A 22047-nucleotide genomic window follows, 5' to 3' on the forward strand; every position below is an offset into this window, starting at 1 on the left:
TGGAAATTATATATGCTGAACCCAGAGAACCAAAAAGCATCCAATTAATATGTTTTTGATGTTTTTTAACGGACATTGCTGCTTAATTTGGTGAGAGGAAATAACTACATTTAAATAAACTTTAACTGCCTGTGCGATTTCTCATCGTCAGAGTCGGACTCCGCCAGCGGCTCAGAAAGCGGCAGCGGCAGCGAGGAGAGTGGGTCGGGATCAGAGAGCGAAGAGAGCGAGGAAGGCTCTGAGTCTGAGGAGGAGGAGGAAGATGAGGAGGAGAAGGACAAGAAGAAGAAAAAGAAAGAACTGAAAAAGCCAGTCCAGGAAACCGAAAGGTAATTAAAAGTTCCTTGTTATTGTTAATCCTTTTAAATAGCTACAGCTCGGGTCAGGAGGAGAATGTGTTTTAGACTTTTTTTCATTCACTGCAAGAAAAGGTTGTGTTAAAACAAAATAAAAACACTAAATCTGGTCAGCACCTCATGTGGATCCAGTTCAGTTTATACAGATTGTCTATTTGCAGCTGTTCTGAGCTGTTTAAAACCCAAGTACATGCACAAACTCATGGTAAATGTTATAGATCATGAGGATGACTGATCTAAAAGTCTTTGGGTGAGTGGGTCCGTCCCATCCAGTGAAATGGGGTTTGATTCCTACAGGAAGCACATGAAGTATAGAGTTTTCTTTTCTTACTATCTTATAGGTGCATTTTTTCTTCAATCTAGGCAGCAGCACTACGTGGTTACACTGCAAAAATCAAAATCTTACCAAGTGTATTTTTCTCATTTCTAGTCAAAATATCTCATCACACTTAAAATAAGACATAAAGAGGAACTTTTCAGTGAGATATAAGAACTTATTTTTAGAAAATCTTATTTCAAGAAATCTTACCAAGATAATTTTCACTTGTTCCATTGGCAGATTTTTTTTGCTTAATTCAAGATTTTTTTTTTTGCTTATACTTAGACAATAGATCTTGAAAATCTTATTTCAAGAAATCTTGTCAAGTGAAATTATCTTGCTGCATGGACAGATATTTCACTTGTTTTGAGTACCTTTTCCTCAGATTTATTGTTTTTATCTTGTTTGTAGACACTTTTTTTTGCAGTGTAACTTTCTAAAGTTGCCTTGATCTTATGACTTTAAACCTGCACTGCAAAAATTTAAATCTTACCAAGTGTACTTTTCTAATTTCTTGTCAAAAGACATAAAGAGTAACTTTTTAGTGAGATATAAGAACTTATTTTTGGACAATAGATCTTGAAAATCTTATTTGAAGAAATCTCACCAAGATAATTTTCACTTGTTCCATTGGCAGATTTTTTTTTGCTTAATACAAAATTTATTTATTTATTTATTTATTTTTTGCTTAATTCAAGCAAGAAATCTGCGAATGGAACAAGTGAAAATTCAATCAATCAATCAATCAATCAATCAATCAGTCTTTATTTATATAGCACTTTTCATACATTAAGGGTGTAGCACAAAGTGCTTTACATATAACTGTAAAAATCCGTACCACCTACCCAACCGCTCACACACACACACACACACACACACACACACACACACACACACACACACACACACGCACACACACACACACACACACACACAAGCACAGACATACTTAAAAAGACTAACTGACATACTTAAAAAATTATCTTGGTAAGATTTCTTGAAAAAAGATTTTCATGATCTATTGTCTAAAAATAAGTTCTTATATCTCACAAGTTACTCTTTATGTCTTATTTTAAGTGTGATGATATATTTTGACTAGTAATTAGAAAAACACACCTGGTAAGATTTAAATTTTTGCAGTGCAGGTTTAAAGTAATTAGATCATGGCAACTTTAGAAAATTACACTTCAAAAAAAGAGTGTCTAAAAGCAAGATAAAAACACCAAATCTGAGGAGAAAGGTACTCAAAACAAGTGAAATATCTGTCCATGCAGCAAGATAATTTCACTTGACAAGATTTCTTGAATTAAGATTGTTAAATCTATAAATAAGCACGTCTACAGATGTATAAACACTTAAAATAAGAAATTAGATAGATAGATAGATAGATAGATAGATAGATAGATAGATAGATAGATAGATAGATAGATAGATAGATAGATAGATAGATAGATAGATAGATAGATAGATACTTTATTAATCCTGAGGGAAATTCAAGTTTTTTTCAAAAATTCAAAATTAACTCTTAAAACAAGATAAATTATCTAACACTTTTTTAAATCTTGGTAAGAACCAAATAATTTGCAGTGTTGAAGCAGTTGAAATGAAAATCTTGGGTCATAATTGCATATTTTGGTGTTTGCATTACAGCGAACAGAGCAGCGAGGAAGAGGAGAGGAAGCACGAGAGGAAGCACGAGAGGAAGGCTAAACCCCGTAAGAGCGACTCTGAGTCTGAATCTGAGGAGGAAGAGGAGGACAGTGAATCAGAGAGCAGCCAGTCAGAGTCTGAAGAGTCTGAGTCTGAAACAGAGATCAAAAAGAAGAAAAAGGTATCAATAATGAATACTTCTGCATGTAAAAATCACATTTCACGGTTGAGGTGTGTAAAAAATCTGTTATTCATGTCCGTCCCCTGTTTTCTACTTCTAGGCAGCTGAATCCAAACCTCCTTCAAAGCCCGACAAAAAAGAGAACAAGAAAGAGAAAACAGAAATGTCTTTACTCGACCTCGATGACTGTGAGTTCTTGTTTTTTTTTTCTATCCCAGTGTGTTTTTTTGTTCTCATAAAGAAAAGTAACGTAGCTTGGTTCATTAGCAGACAAGCATGTAGAAACCTTGTGATTATTTCTAATTATTCAGCTTTATTTGCATTTTTCTGTTTTTTTTTGTGTTTGTTTTTTTTGCCAACTTGCCAAAATTATTCCAATGACAGAACTTCAAGCATGGTTTCAGAAAGTATGGTGTGATTCTTACTAACTTCTTAAAACATGTTTGCTTTTTCCAGTTGAACCAGCTCCTTCTCCACAAGTTACACCCGTCAACACCTTCCTATCCAACAGCCTTGTGACCGATCTAGAGGGACTGTCTCTGTCCGACACCGTTCTTTCTCCAGCAGTAAGTTCTTCTTCTGCTTTACTGTTTTGGATTACTTTTTCCAGCTTTTTATTTCATGGAATAGTAAAAGAAAAGCAAAAGAAAACAGGAAAACTGACAAAAACACAAGCAAATTCAGAAAAAAAAGTGCATCACATATAACATGTGCTCTGAAAATTCACATAATGTACACATTTGTTTTACAGTTTCATTAGGTTTTCTCCTTTGAACAAAAGTCAGCTAAAATAACACTGTGCTTTATAATCTGATCATGATGCATCAGCTGATTGTTTAGTTTGCTGATAGTCTCTGTTAGCTTAGCTCTGTTTCTGACAAAAAACAGACACAGTAAAACCACAAATCACATCTGTTTTCTGGTTTGTGTTGTCAGTATCTGCACTAAAGATCTGTTTGGAATCATCCAAACAGGGTCAGAACTGTCTTCAGTTTAGTCTGAACCATGGATCAACAAACAGCAACTTAGATAATAACATCCCATAATAACTTTATACCTTCATAACAGTGGCAGCTGCTTGTCTTTCAGAGAGGGGAAGCTCATTGTCAGCCTGCATTAAAAAAAAAAAAAAAGTCAAGTTATTTAAACATAAATTCGTCCCTCCGTTCCTTTTTAAGAAAATGGTCAGTGACCTTATCGTACCAACTAAACAAGAAAACGTCGAAATTATATTAAATTGAAACAAGGAAGTACAATGAGTGTGTTTTATTTACAGTGCAAGAAATGAACAAGTAATTTCATAGTGGTTTCTCTCTCGATTTCACAGTAGAACGTGTGACGGTATTAAACTGAACTGTGTCAGTGAAGGAGTAGATCTCAAAATAGCTGTCAATCAAACAGGATTCAGCCTTTTGACTGATCCTCCAATCAGCACATGGAAGCCCAGCGTCCAGCCCGGCCCAGCTCCGCCCACAGCTCCACAGCGTCCAGGGGCGGGACAACGTCGTGGCATTTATCCAATTACTGTCCAGTTTTGAGGCAATGAAAAAAACTGTTCCACTCAGTCCCATTGAAGTGCATGGACGCTGAGCGTCTACAGACAAATGCACTGAGCAGAGATCGAATGAGAAAACAGCGCAACAAGAATGTATGAGAAGTGAACAACATCGAGTCTGTTGATTTGTGATAAAGCTGATTCTGAATGAACTCGTCTGTGAGATGAACGTGTTCTAACACATTTGTAGTCAATGAAATGTCAACACAACCGAACATAGTTGACCACTTAATTTTTGTAATTTTAGGGGAAGCCGAGCTTCCCTTGCAGGCTATGAGAAATTACCTCTGCTTCATAAGCTTCATAGTCAAACTCACCTGCGTAGAAGAAAGGCTGTGATTTCATCATCAAAATTCATTGTTTTCATTTAGAAGTTATTTCCAGTGGTGAAAACAATGGCAATGCTTGCACTTTTTTGCTATATGTATCAATATATTTTTTTTTATCACTTTGTCACCATTTTGACTGTGAAAGTTGTTTTTTTTTTGTGGTTTTCCTCAGCTGACAGAGTGACTCACTACTACCTCTAGTGGTCAAGTACATTCATGGTCACACACCAGCCCTTTTCTGTGAATTAATTTGAATTTAAAACGGAAATACTACTTATAGCTGCATTAATCCGAACTAGAACCTTTTCCTAAACCAAACCAAACTGTTACTGAAAAATGATGATAATAATAATAATAATAATAATAATAATAATAATAATAATAATAATAATAATAATAATAATAATAATAATGACAACAAGTGGTGCCAGGCACAACAAACCCCACCCCTCTCATGTATTTAAGTAAATGGGAAGATTGTGAAAAAATTGTGACAAATGTTAACTCTACCCTATCTTTCCCAAAATGTAATGGCATTTATTGTGGGTCACTGGCAATCTATAAACCCAATCTGGTATGAATTCAACCAATAGTTTTGCTGCTAAAGTGTTGACAGACAAACAAACAAATTCGACCTGTTCATCAATGAGTCTGTGTCTGTTACTCTTTTATACCACCTCACCTGATTTCTTCAAGACAGTCTTCCTGCTGGTAAACCTGTCCCCTGGAAACATTTCCATGGTTTCTGTGCTTCCTGCTGTAGTTTTCTGTATTTACTTGTGTTGTTTTTGCAGCATGTCTTGTCAAACCTATGATGTTTTCTAAAGTTGCAGTGTGTTGAGCTGTCTCAGCCGCTGCACTGACAGTGTTGTTTCCTGTCATCTTCACTCTATAATCCCAGTTGTTATGAGAGGTAAAAACTTAAGGAGAAAAAAAGGATTTTCTCATTGTGCCTCCTCACAAATCATATAACTTTATTTGTACAGAAATAAAAGGATCACATTTCAGTATAGTAGTTTAATATGCTAATAAATGAATAGTCTCAGGGTTGTTGGTGTTAGTCAGAGGATCTGTAGCTCAGAGAGTGGAGTTGGTTGTGAAATTAAATTCCCTTGTTGCACTTTGACTCAGATTTTAACTTTGCAGCTCCTGAGGGGTTTGTCTCCAAAACTTTTAGGCTTTTATCACCTCAAAAATGTTTCTCTAGACAACCCTGACAAACTGTGGGATGCTTAGCTCTGCTCTCAGTTCTACCCATAGTGTAATCCTGGGGCTGTTGTCATTATTAGGATCAGTGGGAGAGACACGTGACACCTGTTGTAAAGTCAGTTTCTGTGCTGATTTTGTTTTTTTAACTCATAAAGACGCAAACCTCCACTGGTGACCAAAAGCATCCACTGATCTAAAATGTTTAATACCTGTTGATCCACTAATCCTATCAATACATGTAAATAATTGGTGTAAAATACAGTTTGTAATCTTTTCATGGTCACCAGATATGAACATAAGAATATGAACATGGAACACCGTCATCTTCTACAACATTGATTCACCAGTAAAACCCATGGAGTTGGATCAATGAAAGTGGATGGAGACACTTGTTTTCATGTATAGTTATTAAAATATCTGCGGAAACAGTCACTTTTTTTTCAGTTTTCTCTGTTTTGATACAATAACCTTTGAATTAACTGAGTTTTAATGAATATCTAAATCAAATATAGGAAATTAAATATAGGAAAATGTATGATTTACAGTGGAAAATGCAAACTATAGAGCACAGGTGTCAAACATGCGGCCCGGGGGCTGAAACTGGCCCACCAAAGGGTCCAATCCGGCCTGTGGGATGAACTTGCAAAGTGCAAGTTAGGGCATCAAATTCAAAAATAATATCATAATAACCTGTAAATAATGACAACACCAATTTTTTCTCTTTGATTAAGTGCAAAAAACATTAAAATATGAAAATATTTACATTAAGAAACTATCCTTTAACAATGAAATGTGAAAAACCTGAACAAATATGAACAACCTGAAATGTCTAAAGAAAATTAAATGCAATTTTAACAATATTCAGCCTGTTACTAAATATTTTGTGCTGTTGTAGAACTGATGCATAATGCACGAGTATAAATAATAAGTCGAGGCATAATATTGATAAAATTGTACTTAAATTTCTTAAATTTCATTTTTTTGAGGATATTCACATCTTTTTTGTTTGGATAGTTTGTAAATGTAAATAGTACTATAATTGAATGTTATCTTTTGCACTAAAACAATTTGGAGTTGTCATTATTTATTGGCTATCATGCTATTATTTCACTAGTCCGGCCCATTTCAGATTAAATTGGGCTGAATGTGGCCCCTGGAAGCAAATGTGTTTGACACCCCTGCTATAGAGGATAACATTGTAATAAATGGTGATAAATCACTTGAAAAAGGTTAGATAGAGAGAACAATGTATTTGGGAACTGCATGTCTTGGTTTTGTCTCATCATACATGTCTCATATTCTTATAGTGTATGAACCGGTGCAGTCCCTCAGGTCCTCAATGACGAATTTGTCAGTTGTTCCAAAGTGCTAGACTAAAATGTTTGGGGAGGCACCTTTTAGCGTTTTATGCTCTGAGCCTCCGGGACAGTCCATCTGAGGTGTTGAAATCTTAAAACTGACCTCTTCAGTCTGACATTTCATTAAGTATGGTTTATAGACAATAGCCACTTTTACACAGAGAAAAAAGATGAGATGGTGATCCCACCTTTTTTCCATCTTTGACTGATTTCCACAGCCAAGACAAAACAGTAACAGAGGTGAGACAGGCTGGGCTTTTACACAGCGGACCTGCATTCTGGAATCAAAGGGGCGGTGACGCAGCACAGCGTATAGTGTGCATATGGAGGCACTGGCATGGATTCTGCGGCAGTTGCCCAGAATGCCACAGCTACATGCCATGTGTCCTGCAGCTTTGTGCCACAGGTGAAAATGGCATGTAGCCGCAGCACCCGCAACACCCCTGGTACGAAGCCACGGCACCCAGGCGGCTGCCGCAGAATCCATGCCAGTGTCTCCATATGCACCCGTTGTCTCTCAGGCACGTTGGTCACTGTTATCAAAATGTCACATCTTGGTTGCGGAACGAGAGGTGTTCCTTTTACATAGCGTTAGTGCAGCGAATCATGATTCCACCTTTATCACAGCTCTGTTACTACCTCCAGAGGTGTTAACAAAGCCGCAATAAAGGAGGGGCAAAATGACCCCATCATTTCGTTTACACAGACGTCATTCTGGAATAAAGGCGTAACAGAAGTGCTGTGTAAAAGGGGCTATAATTTACCTCACACGAATCACGTACTTCATTCTTCTTTTTGTTGTATAATGGTGTTTTTTTTAACTTAATCGATAAAGGTGGGGTCCGAGATGTTTTCCTGGAGCATTTTTTTGCTACAGGGTGGGGAAGCAAAATTTCCAATGAACATTTAGTTGTTTTTTCTCAGCAGGCACTACGTCAAATGTTTTGAAACCAAACATGTATTGATGTCATAACCATACCTAACACTATTATCCATACCTTTTCAGAAACTTTTGCCCATATGAGTAATCAGGAAAGCAAACGTCAAAGAGTGTGTGATTTGCTGAATGCACTCGTCACACCGAAGGAGATTTCAAAAATAGTTGGAGTGTCCATAAAGACTGTTTATAATGGAAAGAAGAGAATGACTATGAGCAAAACTATTACGAGAAAGTCTGGGAGATACTATTAAAGAAGAATGGGAGAAGTTGTCACCCGAATATTTGAGGAACACTTGCGCAAGTTTCAGGAAGCGTGTGAAGGCAGTTATTGAGAAAGAAGGAGGACACATAGAATAAAAACATTTTCTATGATGTAAATTTTCTTGTGGCAAATAAATTCTCATGACTTTCAATAAACTAATTGGTCATACACTGTCTTTCAATCCCTGCCTCAAAATATCGTAAATTTTGCTTCCCCACCCTGTATATTGCTTAAAATCCCCTTCACACCCTCATTACAACTAATTAATTAAAAGCTCGAACACAAACATTTTTTAAAAATTAGTCACCTGTGGAACAGACAGGACTGAAAAAACACCATCCAATCATTTTGAGCGCCCACTCGAAATGATTGAACGGTGATATGTCTATCAAACTCAACTGCCATTTGTCCCTCCCCCCTCTGCGTGTACCCCTCTTCGTGCATGAATCGTGTGTTCTCAGAGGTTTGAAGCACTTGTACAGGAAGCGAAGCCAGAGCCAGAGCTTGGCTATATTAGTTATATTAGGATGGAAAGTGCAAGCTGTTTTGTCGCTAACATAAATCAGTAGGAAATGCAATGTTAGTCAGATAGGTATGAACTGGGGCTGTTCTGGAAGAGCGGGGGTGTTGGAGGAGACTGAATGAGGTATGCATGGGTCCGTGAGCTGGAGCCTCAGCCGGGGTCGGAGCTGGAGCTGGGGCCATACAGGGCCAAAGCAGGGGATGGGGCTGGAGCCTCAGCTGGTGAATTGTTGCTGTACAGCGCTCGTGAACCCTTGGGTACAAGCATTGCGCGTGCCAGTACTCTGGAGGCGTGGCTTCGGTGGGATGTCTGAAGAAAGAGGGTTGGACTTTTGAATTGAGTATTTTCAAAATGTAGCTTGCTCGAAGATCTCGGACCCCACCTTTAACGTATGCTATTTATTTTCATTTATGAGATAACGTTTTTGGCTATCTTAACCTTTTTCATGCTATAATATTTACCTCCGCCAAGGAGGTTATGTTTTTGCCAGGATTTGTTTGTTTGTTTGTTTGTCTGTCCATTAGTGTGCAACATAACTCAAAAAGTTATGGACAGATTTGGATGAAATTTTCAGGGTTTGTTGGAAATGGGATAAGGAAGAAATTATTAAATTTTGGTGGTGATCGGGGGTGGGGGGGCCCACGGGGGGGGCACTGATCAGCCTTGGCGGAGGTCTGCGCTCTCCGAGTGTTTCTAGTTACCTCCGCCAAGGAGGTTATGTTTTTGCCAGGGTTTGTTTGTTTGTTTGTCTGTCTGTCTGTTTGTTTGTTTGTCTGTCCGTTAGTGTGCAACATAACTCAAAAAGTTATGGACAAATTTTGATGAAATTTTCAGGGTTTGTTGGAAATGGGACAAGGAAGAAATGATTAAATTTTGGTGGTGATCGGGGGTGGGGGGGCCCACTTCCAACAAACCCTGAAAATTTCATCAAAATCTGTCCATAACTTTTTGAGTTATGTTGCACACTAACGGACAGACAAACAAACAAACAGACAGACAGACAGACAGACAGACAAACAAACCCTGGCAAAAACATAACCTCCTTGGCGTGGGGGGGCCCACGGGGGGGGCCACTGATCAGCCTTGGCGGAGGTCTGCGCTCTCCGAGTGCTTGTAGTTTTAACCTACATCATCTAGTTTTTCTAATTTGACTCTTTTCCAGTTTAGTTTCATGTTTTGTCTATTTATTTCTTTCTCTACACTTCTTCCTTTGGCTGATTTGACACTTTGAACCACACTAACCTGTATGAAAAACAACACATAGATGAAGTCTGCTTCTTCCTCTCTTCCGCCTGCAGACCATTTCTCCGTCCAGTGCATTGAAGAACTACGAGCTGCTGCACCGCATCACGGGGGAGGGTCTGTCGGTGGAGTACTGCTTCAGCCGGCAGCCGTTCAGCCCCGACGCCAACATGGTGGCGGTTCAGATGCACTTCACCAACAACGCCACGTCTGACACCAAGAACCTGCACATGGAAGACGTGAAGCTCCAGTCTGGGATGAGGGTCAAAGAGTTCCCAGAGATCGGTGAGTAGGGGTACAGGAAGGACTGATCAAGATAGAAATATCTGCACTGTTGTTCCTGTATCATCATTTTAACCCATAAAGACCCAAACAGCCACTGGCCACTAAGAACATCTACTGATCTAATATCTGTTGATCCATTAATCCAATCAGTCCATGTTTTTGTCAACATACAGGTGCAATTACCATCCAAAAGTTAGCTGATAGAACACCCAGGTACAAATAGGATCTGGGTTTGTTTTTGTTTTGTTTTTGTTTATCATAGTGTGTATCACAGGACAACTGGAGCTTTATTAGTTCTTTCTAATAGTGTATAGACCTAGTTTTTATTAAGATTATAAAGAAAATTTAGAAAACCCTGTCAGTAGGTGATGTTTCTATAAATGCATTTAAAGAACATTTAAAATTTACACTGCAGAAAAATCCCAAAAATATCTAGAAAAAGTTTTTTTTTCTTTTGCCTCAGGTGTTTGTTTGTTTTTTACCTTTTTTGACAAGAGACTAAATACACACAGAGGAAATAGAACAGCATTTAAATCACATGATTGATCACCTGTTTGATCAAGTGTTAATTGTGTTCTTCCATATATTCATGAAAAAGTGTGAAACCATGACTGGTTCAGATAATTCACTTATCTCATCTGTGAGAAAAGACATTATAGTTGGAAAACAACAGAACGCACTATGTCTTCTGCTGTTTATTAGATCCATGGGTAACATACAGTGTCTACAACACCACCTACTGTTGACACAACACATCATAGATTATTCTATAATCAAGTTTCTGTGGAAATAAACATATTTCATATTCTCGTTTTTACATTATTTCAAAAAATGTTCTTCAAATTTGCTTGACTTTTTAGTGACACCTAAAAGCCAAAGTGTTCATTATACAAAACTACAGTAACAATGTTTGTACTAAAACAACATTATCTAATACACCTCAAAAATCAAAATCTTACCAAGTGTATTTTTCTCATTTCCAGTCAAAATATCTCATCACACTTAAAGACATAATCACCTGAAGAGTAACTTTTCAGTGAGATTGAAGAACTTATTTTTAGACAATAGATCTTAAAAATCTTATTTCAAGAAATCTTGTCAAGATAATTTTCACTTGTTTCATTGGTAGATTTTTTTTGCTTAATTGAAGATTTTTTTTTTTTTTTTTGCTTCATTTATGCAAAAAAATCTGCCAATAGAACAAGTGAAAATGATCTTGGTGAGATTTCTTGAAATAAGATTTTCAAGATCTTCTTTTATCTCACTTACAAGTTACTCTTCAGGTGATTATGTCTTATTTTAAGTGTGATGAGACATTTTGACTAGAAATTAGAAAAATACACTTGGTAAGATTTAGATTTTTGCAGTGTATGTCTGTTAACAGATGTCAACCAGAATGATATTGGATTAAATGTGCTTATACAAAATATGTTTTTCTCAAGACTTTGTACCTTCTTTTGTTTTTTGTTTTTTGTTCTTGTTTTGTTTTCTTAAGCTGTGTAACCACCGCCTGTAATGTATGTTAATTTTTTTTGCAGCTGTGAGTTATTGTTCACATTGCATTGTGTTAAAAGTAAATCCACTGAACAGTCAAAGGAAAAAAGTAATTATTCTTTTTTTTTTTTCACACTGATACTTTGAAAGAAAGTAAAGCTTTAATGTCCCCACGGGGCAGCACTCTGTGTAAGAAATCTAACGGCAGCAATGAATATAAAATAGCACTTCATGAATAACCTCCTCACATACAGACATCACACGCTGCTGTACGTGCACCGAAGTTACATCCAGTGTTGTCTTATGATACAATAGAAGCCCGGCTGGATAAACTCTGTAGTGGAGGTATCATTTTTCAGTTGTCATAGTGGCTGAGTTGCTGACATTAGGGTTTTATTGGCGCATGTGTCAACACTGTTGTCCTGTTTTTCTTCTTTGTTGACAGAGCTGCTGCCGGCAGGTGAGACAACCACTGCTGTGATGGGCATTGACTTCTGCGACTCAACACAAGCAGCCAACTTCCAGCTGTGGTGAGACAGGCTCTGGGTTTAAGCTGTACTTTTATTTCACTGAAGTCGTCTGATGACAGAAGAGGAAAAGGCCTTACATTCTAATATTTGTCAAATCTGTGAAGACACTAACAGAAACAGATAATTTGATTTGATTTTGTGATTTATTCCGAACATGCAATGAAATTTAACATATATGTGAACAAGCAAAACATGCAAAATAATACAAATATGGGCGGCCATGGCTCAGGTGGTAGAGCGGGTCGTCCAATGACCAAAGGGTTGGCGGTTCGAATCCCGCTCTGTCCATGTGCTGTTGTGTCCTTGGGCAAGACACTTCACCCTCCTTGCCTCCAGTCCCACTCACACTGGTGTATGAATGCGTGTGAATGTTTGGTGGTGGTCAGGGGGGCCGTAGGCTCGAATTGGCAGCCATGCTTCTGTCAGTCTGCCCCAGGGCAGCTGTGGCTACAGATGTAGTTTACCACCACCAGAGGGAGAATGTGAGAGTGAATGAATAATGGATCAATAATGTAAAGCGCTTTGGGTGTCTAGAAAAGCGCTATATAAAAAAAAAATCCAATCCAAAAAAAAAAAAATCCACTATCAACAATCATAACAATCTTAGACAGAAGAACAGCACAGTAGTTTCATTTACATGCCTGAAAAGGGGTGAGAAGAAGTGCAACTTGTTTAATCCCACCCCCTCTCCCTAAAATATTATTAACAATATACATGTCCCTCTTCCTTTTCCTCTGCCAGGAGGTATTGGGATCACTTTGCTTTGTGTTTTTGTTTGCGTGTTTGTTTGTTTGTTTATTTGTTTGTTAGCAACTTTATGGGAAAACTATCACAACCATCTTTACCAAATTTTCCCCACAGATAGGCCTAGGCCCTGGGATGAACCCATTAAATTTTGGGCCAAGTAGGCCAAAATTCAAGGTCACAGCAAGGTCACAAAATCTCAAATTTTCCTTTCTCTCATCATTGAGCAATTTTTGAAAATTCATAAAAAAATTCAAAACGACTGCGATTGGCCTCCAATTTGATCCACCCATAGCTTATAACAATATCTTGTATCTGGCACAAAATTGTCCACATCCACTGTGGAATGTGGACTCAGTGGACGTTTCAATTTAACATTGAAAATCCCATTTTTCACTATAACTCAACAAATAATGATTGGAATTTAATATAATTGGACACACACATGACTGGTACCAAGCTTCAACTTTTTCTGCTGTATGGAACAACCTTGAAACTGTTTAATCTAAAAAGAAATAGTCGATCCACACATGCACACCGTTCGGGGTGCTTGGTGGAGGTTTGCGTTCTCTGAACACTTGTTATATATTTATTCACACACACACTCATTCATCCATATACACATACGTACATACATCCATACATACATTAATACATATACCCACAACATACAAGTACAAATACACGCATACAAATACACATATAATCTTTTACCTGTGTGTTTCTTAGTTGTGCTGGTGAATTTATAAAACATAAAACATGGATGTCAAACTCATTTTAGTTCAGGGGCCAAATTCAGCCCAATTTGATTTCAAGTGGGCAGGAATAGTAAAATAGTAGCATAATAACCTATAAATAATGATAGCCCCAAGTTTTTCTTTGTTTTAGTGCAATAAAAAACACTAAATTATGAAAGGTACTCCCATCTTTTTAAATTAATTTGTTGTATTAATTAATTGTATTTATTCTATTTATTTTTAGCTTGGAAGGGAAGGTGCGATAGATAAATTAGGCGTAATACATAATTGTGATTGTAATTGTGAATTTGTTACTGTATGTGTCCTAATATAAATGCAGTAATGTGTTGCACTGTTGTCCAAACCCTGAAATATTTACATTTACAAACTATTGTTTTAGAAAAAAAGATGTGAATAATCTGTAAAAAAAAAAAAAAAAAAGAAAAAAAAGAAAGAAATTTCATAAGAAAAATTACTTTTATGCCACAACTTATCATTTATACATGTGCATTACACACAGTATTACACACACATTTGGTATCAGGCACAATATTGTTAAATTTGGGAGTTTGGAACTAAAATAATAGTTTCTACAATATTATGTTTCCGCTTATTATTAACACAACATACAGATCACAGTGGATCTACAAATGCACAAAACATTTAGTAACAGGCAGAATATTGTTAAAATTACTCTTAATTACCGGTAGACATTTCAGGTTGTTCATATTTGTTCAGGTTATTCACATTTTATTGTTAAATGATAATTTGTAAATGTAAGTATTTTCATAGTGTAATGTTATTTTTTCACATTAAACCAAGAGGAAAATTTGTAGTTCTGATTATTTATAGATTATTATCACAGATCATATTGGTCTGTTTGTGGCTCTTAAACTAAAATGAGTTTGACACCTTTGATTGTTAATATCTTCATATTCAGTTAAATTTTTGCACTTCCCAAATTCACCCCATGGGATCGGACTGGAACCTTTCATGGGCCAGTTTTTGCTCGTGGGCCGTATGTTTGACACCCTGACATAAAACCTATACGTTCTTGTTCTTTTATAAATGATTACACCTTAAAAGTTTCTCTTCTTTTTCAGCACTCACACCAGGAAGTTTTTCGTGTCGATCCAGCCGCCGGTCGGAGAGCTGATGAGGCCATTTTTTATGACAGAAAACGAGTTTAGAAAGGAGCAAGGTATGTAATTAACTACTTACAGTAACATACATTTGTCGTGTGACATTTTATTTAGTTTCTTGCTTATTTTATCTACATGATTTGAAACAGAAATGCCAGATGAATGCACTTAACCCTGTAAAGCCTGAACCACTAAATCATTGACAGAAAATTCCAGGTCTTTAAAACTGGAGCTTTTATTGGTCCTTCTGAACAACCCCAAAAAATTTTTTCAAATATCAATTTCCACGTATGAATTTCAATTTTGTATCATATTTGATACATCGGGTCTCAATGCTCAAATATTAGTTTTTTTGAACAAACAAAAACATAATATAACTCAAACATATTTAACAAATTGGTAATTCCTTTTCAAAATTGTCAAAGTTCTGCCTCTTTCCTCATTAATGACAATCTTATAGTGACACTAGAAAGGCCTCTGGTGAATGAATTCCTCCCCCTGGTGGATTATCTGTGTATTGCATGTATCTAATTGTATACATCAGGTTTTTCAATTAAAAAAAAATATCACACTGATCATGTAGAGGGCTTCAAAACTCATGTATCAAATATGATACGTTTGGTGTTATAGAGTTAAGTAAAAGGCACCTCTGATATATAGAGAGGTGGTAGTTTGGTGCCCTGAAATTTTACTCCTATCAGAAATAAAGACAAACCTGACATTTATTGTCTAAGCCCCAAACTTTAGAGATTTTTAATCCATTACTTTATCCATTATCCATTAGGGATGTAACGATATGAAAATTTCATATCACGGTTATTGTGACCAAAATTATCACGGTTATCATTATTATCGCGGTATTGTTGAAATTGTGCTCAAAATGTTCAGAAAGTACTAATACACACACTGGAATAATTTAACCAAGTTGTATTAAATAAATAAATAAAATAATAGGCACAATGTACCTTCTGTTGGTAGAAACAGTCAAGTATTAACCCTTAGTGGTCTGAGGCTATTTAAGCCATTTTCAGTCCTTTTGATTTTGCCTTTATATACTATATAAACAAATGTTTGCTATACCCATGTTTGGTATCTGTTTTTTCAGCAGTACTTCATCTATATCATCTGCCTATTATTTTTTTCACTTTAACCTACTATAAAAACACAAAAGGACAGAAAACACAAAAAATATGTAAAATCCGATTTGAAAAATGTATATAATTTATTGCATAAATAACCCAATGATGCTTAACAAACCTTTTCAAAGACTTTAAACGTGAATATTGTTTCCAAATATTAGGTATATAAAATTAAAATTGGAATAAATTAAAACTATACTCAAATATTTGACATAAAAGCATATCTTTACATAAGGTTTTTTTTTCCCCTAAAAGTGCGGTAATCAAACACGGTTATCATCATAATTAGAATTTAAACGGTAATACTAACCATCTGCAATTTTACAGTGGTTTATCGTTACATCCCTATTATCCATTTATCCATCCATTTCACTTGTACTAAAATGCAAGAAAGTACAAGTTTTAAATACACTTACTCACTTTCCATCACTGGATGTTTCAGTCCTTGAGTTTGTCAAACTGTTTTCTGTCACTATTCTGAATTGTTTGGATTAAAATTACCAACTAGAGGTCATTTTAACTCCCCCTTTTTTCACCTACAGTCTGAGTATTTGGTAGATAGCTGCAGTGTGTGGCATGTGTTTGGTGTGTGGTGTTCATTTCCCATCCTGACTAACACTGACTGAGGTTTTTGAGCCTTAACCGAACCCATAGTGACTGTTTAAACATGTATCATATCCATGGTTCCTTCCTTTTGGTACTTTTCCCCAATAGAGACGCTTTTAAAGAGTCCCGGTAAGTCGGCTTTAACAGATTTGTCGTCCCCAGCCGTTTGTGTGTCCACTTGCCTTTAAGCCAGCCTTTACCTCACACAAACCCACAATCCCCCCTGCCTCCTCCTTCCTCCTCCTCTTCCCTCCTCCTCTAACGCCTCCCGCTGACTCCCCCTCCTCCTCCTGCCTTGGTAAGCAACACTAAAATGCATCTCCAGACGGGCTCACCTGCGCTAACCTGCATCTTTTAGAGGCCGCTCACACTCTGCTCCACCGGGAATGTCTGGAAATGCTCGTTCACTGATACAGATTCACTCATCTATAAGCACAATGAGGAACAAAAACAAGCCCAGAGCAGCGACTCCATCACGTTGACCCTCGTCCATCCTTTTAAAATAATTAAAACTGTGGCAGTGTTAAATGATTTCAGGCTAAAATGCATTTTGTCTCAGTGGTTTGTTGTACATCTAAATCTAGTAAACAATGATATTTGCAGATCAAAAGACGCCCTTTGAAGACATCTAGTTTGTATTTTATGTCAGATTTCTGAAGAGTCTAAATGATAGTGTAGTTTAGTCTATTTCAGACACAGACATAATACAAAACATAGGGAAAAAATAATAATAATGAAACAAAACAAAAATGAAAAATTGAATAATAGAAAAAAGAAAAGAAAAACTGTTGTGCCTGAAAGGGAATCGTTTTAACCCTCTGGTATCCTGTCCAGCAAGGCCCTTACTAAGCACCAAGTGTGCCTTTTTTACACACTTGTGGAATAATGCCAAAAAAAATTTCATACATTTTGTTTTTAATTCTTTTACACTTTTGTCTATTTCATTAACTTGAGCCGTAAATAAAAATACGAAATACTCAATAACTGTCACATTTTTTAACCCTTTAAATGCTGTGTTTGTAATGTAAACAAACCTTTTTTTTTCTGGATGCAAAAAACACACACACAAAAAGAATTTTTCAATATACTACATAAAAAGTGGATCACATATTATTTGATTTTTGCAGCCTGGCATATGTCAATGATTAACTCCAACATTGGTTAATTTGCATTATTATTTTTGGCGCAAGGTCAAATGTTCAAAAATACTAGCATCTGTCACCAAGTGTTCGTAAAATGCACACCTATAAATCAAACTATTAAATATTATATATTGATTAATTTTTCTGCTCTAAATTGATTTTATTTTTGTAAATCAAGGTCAGCCCTAATCATACATATCAAATGGAAGAAATAGTGTGTTTTAGGCACACTTGGGAGAGATGCTAGTCTTGTAATTTTCTTTTGTTTACAATGTGCACATTTTAGTTTGTGGCCATAATTTTAAAGATCATGCAAAAATGAACAACTTTTGAATTCTAACCTTATTTAAATTATGAAAAATAATATGAAGTTTTTTAAAACGAACTGCAAAGTGTGCCTAAAAGGCGTACCCGGATACCAGAGGGTTAATGGGGTTACGCGCACTATTGATATTACAAATTCTTAAAGGGGTCATATTTTGGTAATCTCACTTTTATTAGTCTTTGGTTCATTTATTTGTGTATTTGGATCCTAATCATAAAGTTTGAATTTGAACCCTCCAGGTACTGCAAAGTTATCTTTATATTAATTGAACCGTTTTAATTCCTTCTTAATTTTTTATGTCTATAACTAGTTACATCATGATATTTGCACATATAAGACTTCCAATGAACATTTCTCCGTGTATGCCATAACTGTTTGTCAGCAGCAGTTGTAGTAAAAACTGAAAATATGCCCAAATTTTGAGCCGATTACCTAAAATGTTCAGTTGTTGGTTGTATTAACGAACACAAGTGGCTGAACGGGACAGAGCAGCAGAGCCAACAGCCTGGAGGGGGCGGAGCGTGAAGTGGCTCATTTGCATTTAAAGGGCCAGCACTCAAAACGACCTTTCTGGTGTCATTACTCAGAAATAGGGTTGAAGATGGACCTGTGGAGTTGAATTAATGAAAAATTCAGACCCAAGCAGAGCATTACATAGCATACAGTTTATGTAGACCACAGGGAAATATTTTAAAATGCATAATTGCATTTAAAAAAGCAAAATATCACTCCTTTAACAACAGGGGGAAGTCACATTTAAAATACCAAAACCACCAACAAATCAACACTATGAATCCTCAGACTGTACCAGTTGCTGAATAAAGTATAAAGCTAAATGTTTACACACATCTGTATTATGTTATCATTAGCCTTTTTTCTTCAAAGTAAAACTCATAAGTGGTTTTTTCGACAGTTGATCAAAATGACGGTGTCTTATAATCTTCATGAGCATCAGCTGATAGTTTACATTACAGCTCTGTTAACTCAGCCCTGTTTTTAGACTGAAAACAGCCACAGTAAAAGTACAAACCATCTTCATTTTCTGTACGGATTGTGTTGTCAATAGCTGGAGTAAAGATCTGTTTGGAATTGAGCAAACAAGTTCAGAACTGTCACAGTTTAGTCTGACTCATGGATCAACAAATGGCAACTTAGATAATAACATCCCATAATAACTTTATATAATTCATAAATTTCAAAATCAAACTCACCTATGTAGAATAAACACTGTGATTTCATCATCAAAATTCATTGTTTTCATTTAGAAGTTATTTCCAGTGGTGAAAACAATGGCAATGCCTCTATTTTTTCGCTATATGTGTATAGATATATAGAGATAAAAAACATCCCATAATAACTTTATATCTTCAGAAGCTTCATAATCAAACTCCATCATGTAGAAGAAACGCTGCCATTTCAGCATCGAACTCCAAACCTTTAGCTTTTATGATTTTGTCACTTTCTTGGACTCTTCAAATAAATTGAGAACTTTTAATTCTAAACACTTTAATGATGATTTTTAGGTCATTTTCAATATTTGAAACTGTAAATACTACATATAACCCTTTTAAATTCTAGTTTTCGTGGAATTAATTGATTTGCACTATTGATCCAAAGTTATATGAAAGAAAAATGCATTTAGCCAAACTGAAATATTAAATTTGTTATCAAATTAATGCAGTTACAACAGGGTAATGCTTGCGAATTCAGCATCTTTTGTTAAAAATGTAATGAATCACAGCAGTAGTAGCTTTAATCAGGTCTCATATTAGGTTAAACATATGAAAATGTATGTGAAAATGTCTTTTTTCAGTCTTTTGATCTGTAAAACACACTGTAGAGAAAAATCTGTCTATTTCAGAGCATTACATGAAAATGAGTTTTACATTCTGCTGCTAGTGCATAATTTTACACCTTTAACTAAAAGAGCTGAATGTCTCCACTGCTGCGCTCGGTGGGAAGCATCAGTGCGTTCCGGTTTTAGATTCAGTAGCATCTTTAAATCAATGATGTATGAAATATTACATGGAGCCCCTGTAGGAGGCTGTAGGAGATGCTCACAGTGACATAGAAGTTGGGCTGGACGATAAAACAACAATTGTCACTAATGCAATGTAATTTTCTTTATCGTGATAAATATTATAATATACAGGATGTATAAAAAAAACCTATACATTTTGAAAAATTACCCCAGTTTTGCATTTGATAATTTTTTGGAATTTTTATAGACGTTGGTAGGTAGGGGATTGGTGGATATTTGTCCAAATTTACAGACCCAGGTTTTCATGCATGAGTGAGCGGGGACAAATTGCGTAATCCAAGTTAAAACTGGTTTGCATGAAGTAGCGATGGAACCCTAACCCTAACACTAACCCTAACCGGGCCTGTCCTCAGTGACATTTTCAGGCCTAAACAAGTTGAATTAACTTTGAAAGGCAGGAACAGCTGCCATGGGTAAAGAAATGAAACTGACATGGTGGCCAAAGTGTTAATGCTGTAACCTGGTGATTTTGTGGAAAACAAGATGGATGCCCATTGTCCCCTCCCCTGACCTTTGATTGGATTTAAATCCCACCACTACTTAATCCAAACCAGTTTTAACTTGGATTGCGCAATTTGCCCCTGCTCACTCATGCATGAAAACCTGGGTCTGTAAATTTGGACAAATATCCACCAATCCCCTACCTACAGACATCCATAAAAGAAAATTCCAAAAATTATCAAATGCAGAACTGGGGGTAATTTTTCAAAATACATAGTTTTTTTAATACACCCTGTATGTTCTTATTTTTTTCTTGTTTTTTTTTTTTTGTTGTTGTTTACATTCTCAGCTGAAACACTTCTCATTGTTGTACTTCATTTGCATCGTGTAGGTTGTGATGTGAAACTGTAACTGATTAAGAAAACAAATAGCAAAAAAAAAAAAAAAAAAACACACAACTGTCTTTTAAATCATGAACTCAGATTGTGCTCATATACTTTATTTTGATTTAATGGAAGTGAATGGTAAAATAAGCACAGAATCAGAGACTGCATGTGATTTTTGTCATTACATCAGATGTTTTTCATGCTTTTTTCATCTTTACATTTTTTCTTGTCTTTTTGGTGTCTTTCACAGATTAATTATTTATTTATTTATTCACTAACACAGTGTTTTTATTTATAGTGGTATATAAGACCATTTCAAGCTTTGTTTTCCAGATCAAACGCTCTGACACCTAGGTAGCTTTTCATGTCCCAATTTTGGTCCTATTTTGGGCCCTAATATTTTTATTTTTTTTTTTTTTTGACACTTAGTTTTTATTAGTTATTTATTATTTTGTGATACAGAACACAACAACAACAAACAACAATCGGCAATAGATAAAAGTCACAATTGAATAGTAAAGATCATTTAGGTTACAGTGATGAAATAGCAATCAGGTTACACAATAAAATTTTTAGAGCAGCAGTTTATATACCATTTCACAGGACTATGAGACAAACCACACATTAATTGTATTTAAATAAACTAATTTATTTGCCCCATCTTATCATGTAAAGTTCATCTTGCAGCCTCAGCGTTAATGTTAATCTCTCCATTTTGTGAATTTCATCAACAATTTTCAACCAGTCCTCCAGCTTCACAGATAATTTAAAGCCACAACTGATCTTTTGATTTGTACAGCTTTAACTCAGGACCCAAAATCAGTAACGAAATAATGGTTTAACATTATTTCATGATAATTATCCCTATCAGCTGATTTTTCAGTGTGATTTGATCGTCCAGCCCTACATAGAGGTCGCTGTAGTGTTAGGCCCCGTATACAGTATCTGTGGAATACTGTATATGTACGTATGTAGCTGGTAGACATCCTCAAAAATAGGTGATTTATTTGATTTAATGCAGGGGTGTCAAACACACGGCCCGGGGGCCAAATGCGGCCCGCCAAAGGGTGCAGTTTGGCCCCTAGGATGTTTTTAGCCAAGTTCAAAAATT

The 22047-nt window shown here is 36.0% G+C and overlaps 1 protein-coding gene across 10 annotated transcripts in view; it reads left to right on the top strand.

The window, feature by feature from the left end:
• ap3b2 (adaptor related protein complex 3 subunit beta 2) overlaps positions 1 to 22047 on the top strand; it is a 103154-nt gene that overhangs the window by 75562 nt on the left and 5545 nt on the right. For 5 of the 10 annotated variants that reach the window (XM_030136083.1, XM_030136084.1, XM_030136077.1 and 2 more), the window contains 8 exons: positions 152 to 329; positions 2326 to 2506; positions 2607 to 2694; positions 2963 to 3072; positions 9981 to 10209; positions 12149 to 12233; positions 14818 to 14915; positions 16710 to 16730. In XM_030136083.1, the coding sequence (XP_029991943.1) occupies positions 152 to 329; positions 2326 to 2506; positions 2607 to 2694; positions 2963 to 3072; positions 9981 to 10209; positions 12149 to 12233; positions 14818 to 14915; positions 16710 to 16730 (990 nt within the window). The remainder of the gene's footprint in view (positions 1 to 151; positions 330 to 2325; positions 2507 to 2606; positions 2695 to 2962; positions 3073 to 9980; positions 10210 to 12148; positions 12234 to 14817; positions 14916 to 16709; positions 16731 to 22047) is intronic. The other 5 variants (XM_030136082.1, XM_030136085.1, XM_030136086.1 and 2 more) reach the window with 1 other exon arrangement.

Source organism: Sphaeramia orbicularis, chromosome 6 (assembly GCF_902148855.1).
Source record: "Sphaeramia orbicularis chromosome 6, fSphaOr1.1, whole genome shotgun sequence".
Taxonomy (NCBI): Eukaryota; Metazoa; Chordata; class Actinopteri; order Kurtiformes; family Apogonidae; genus Sphaeramia; species Sphaeramia orbicularis.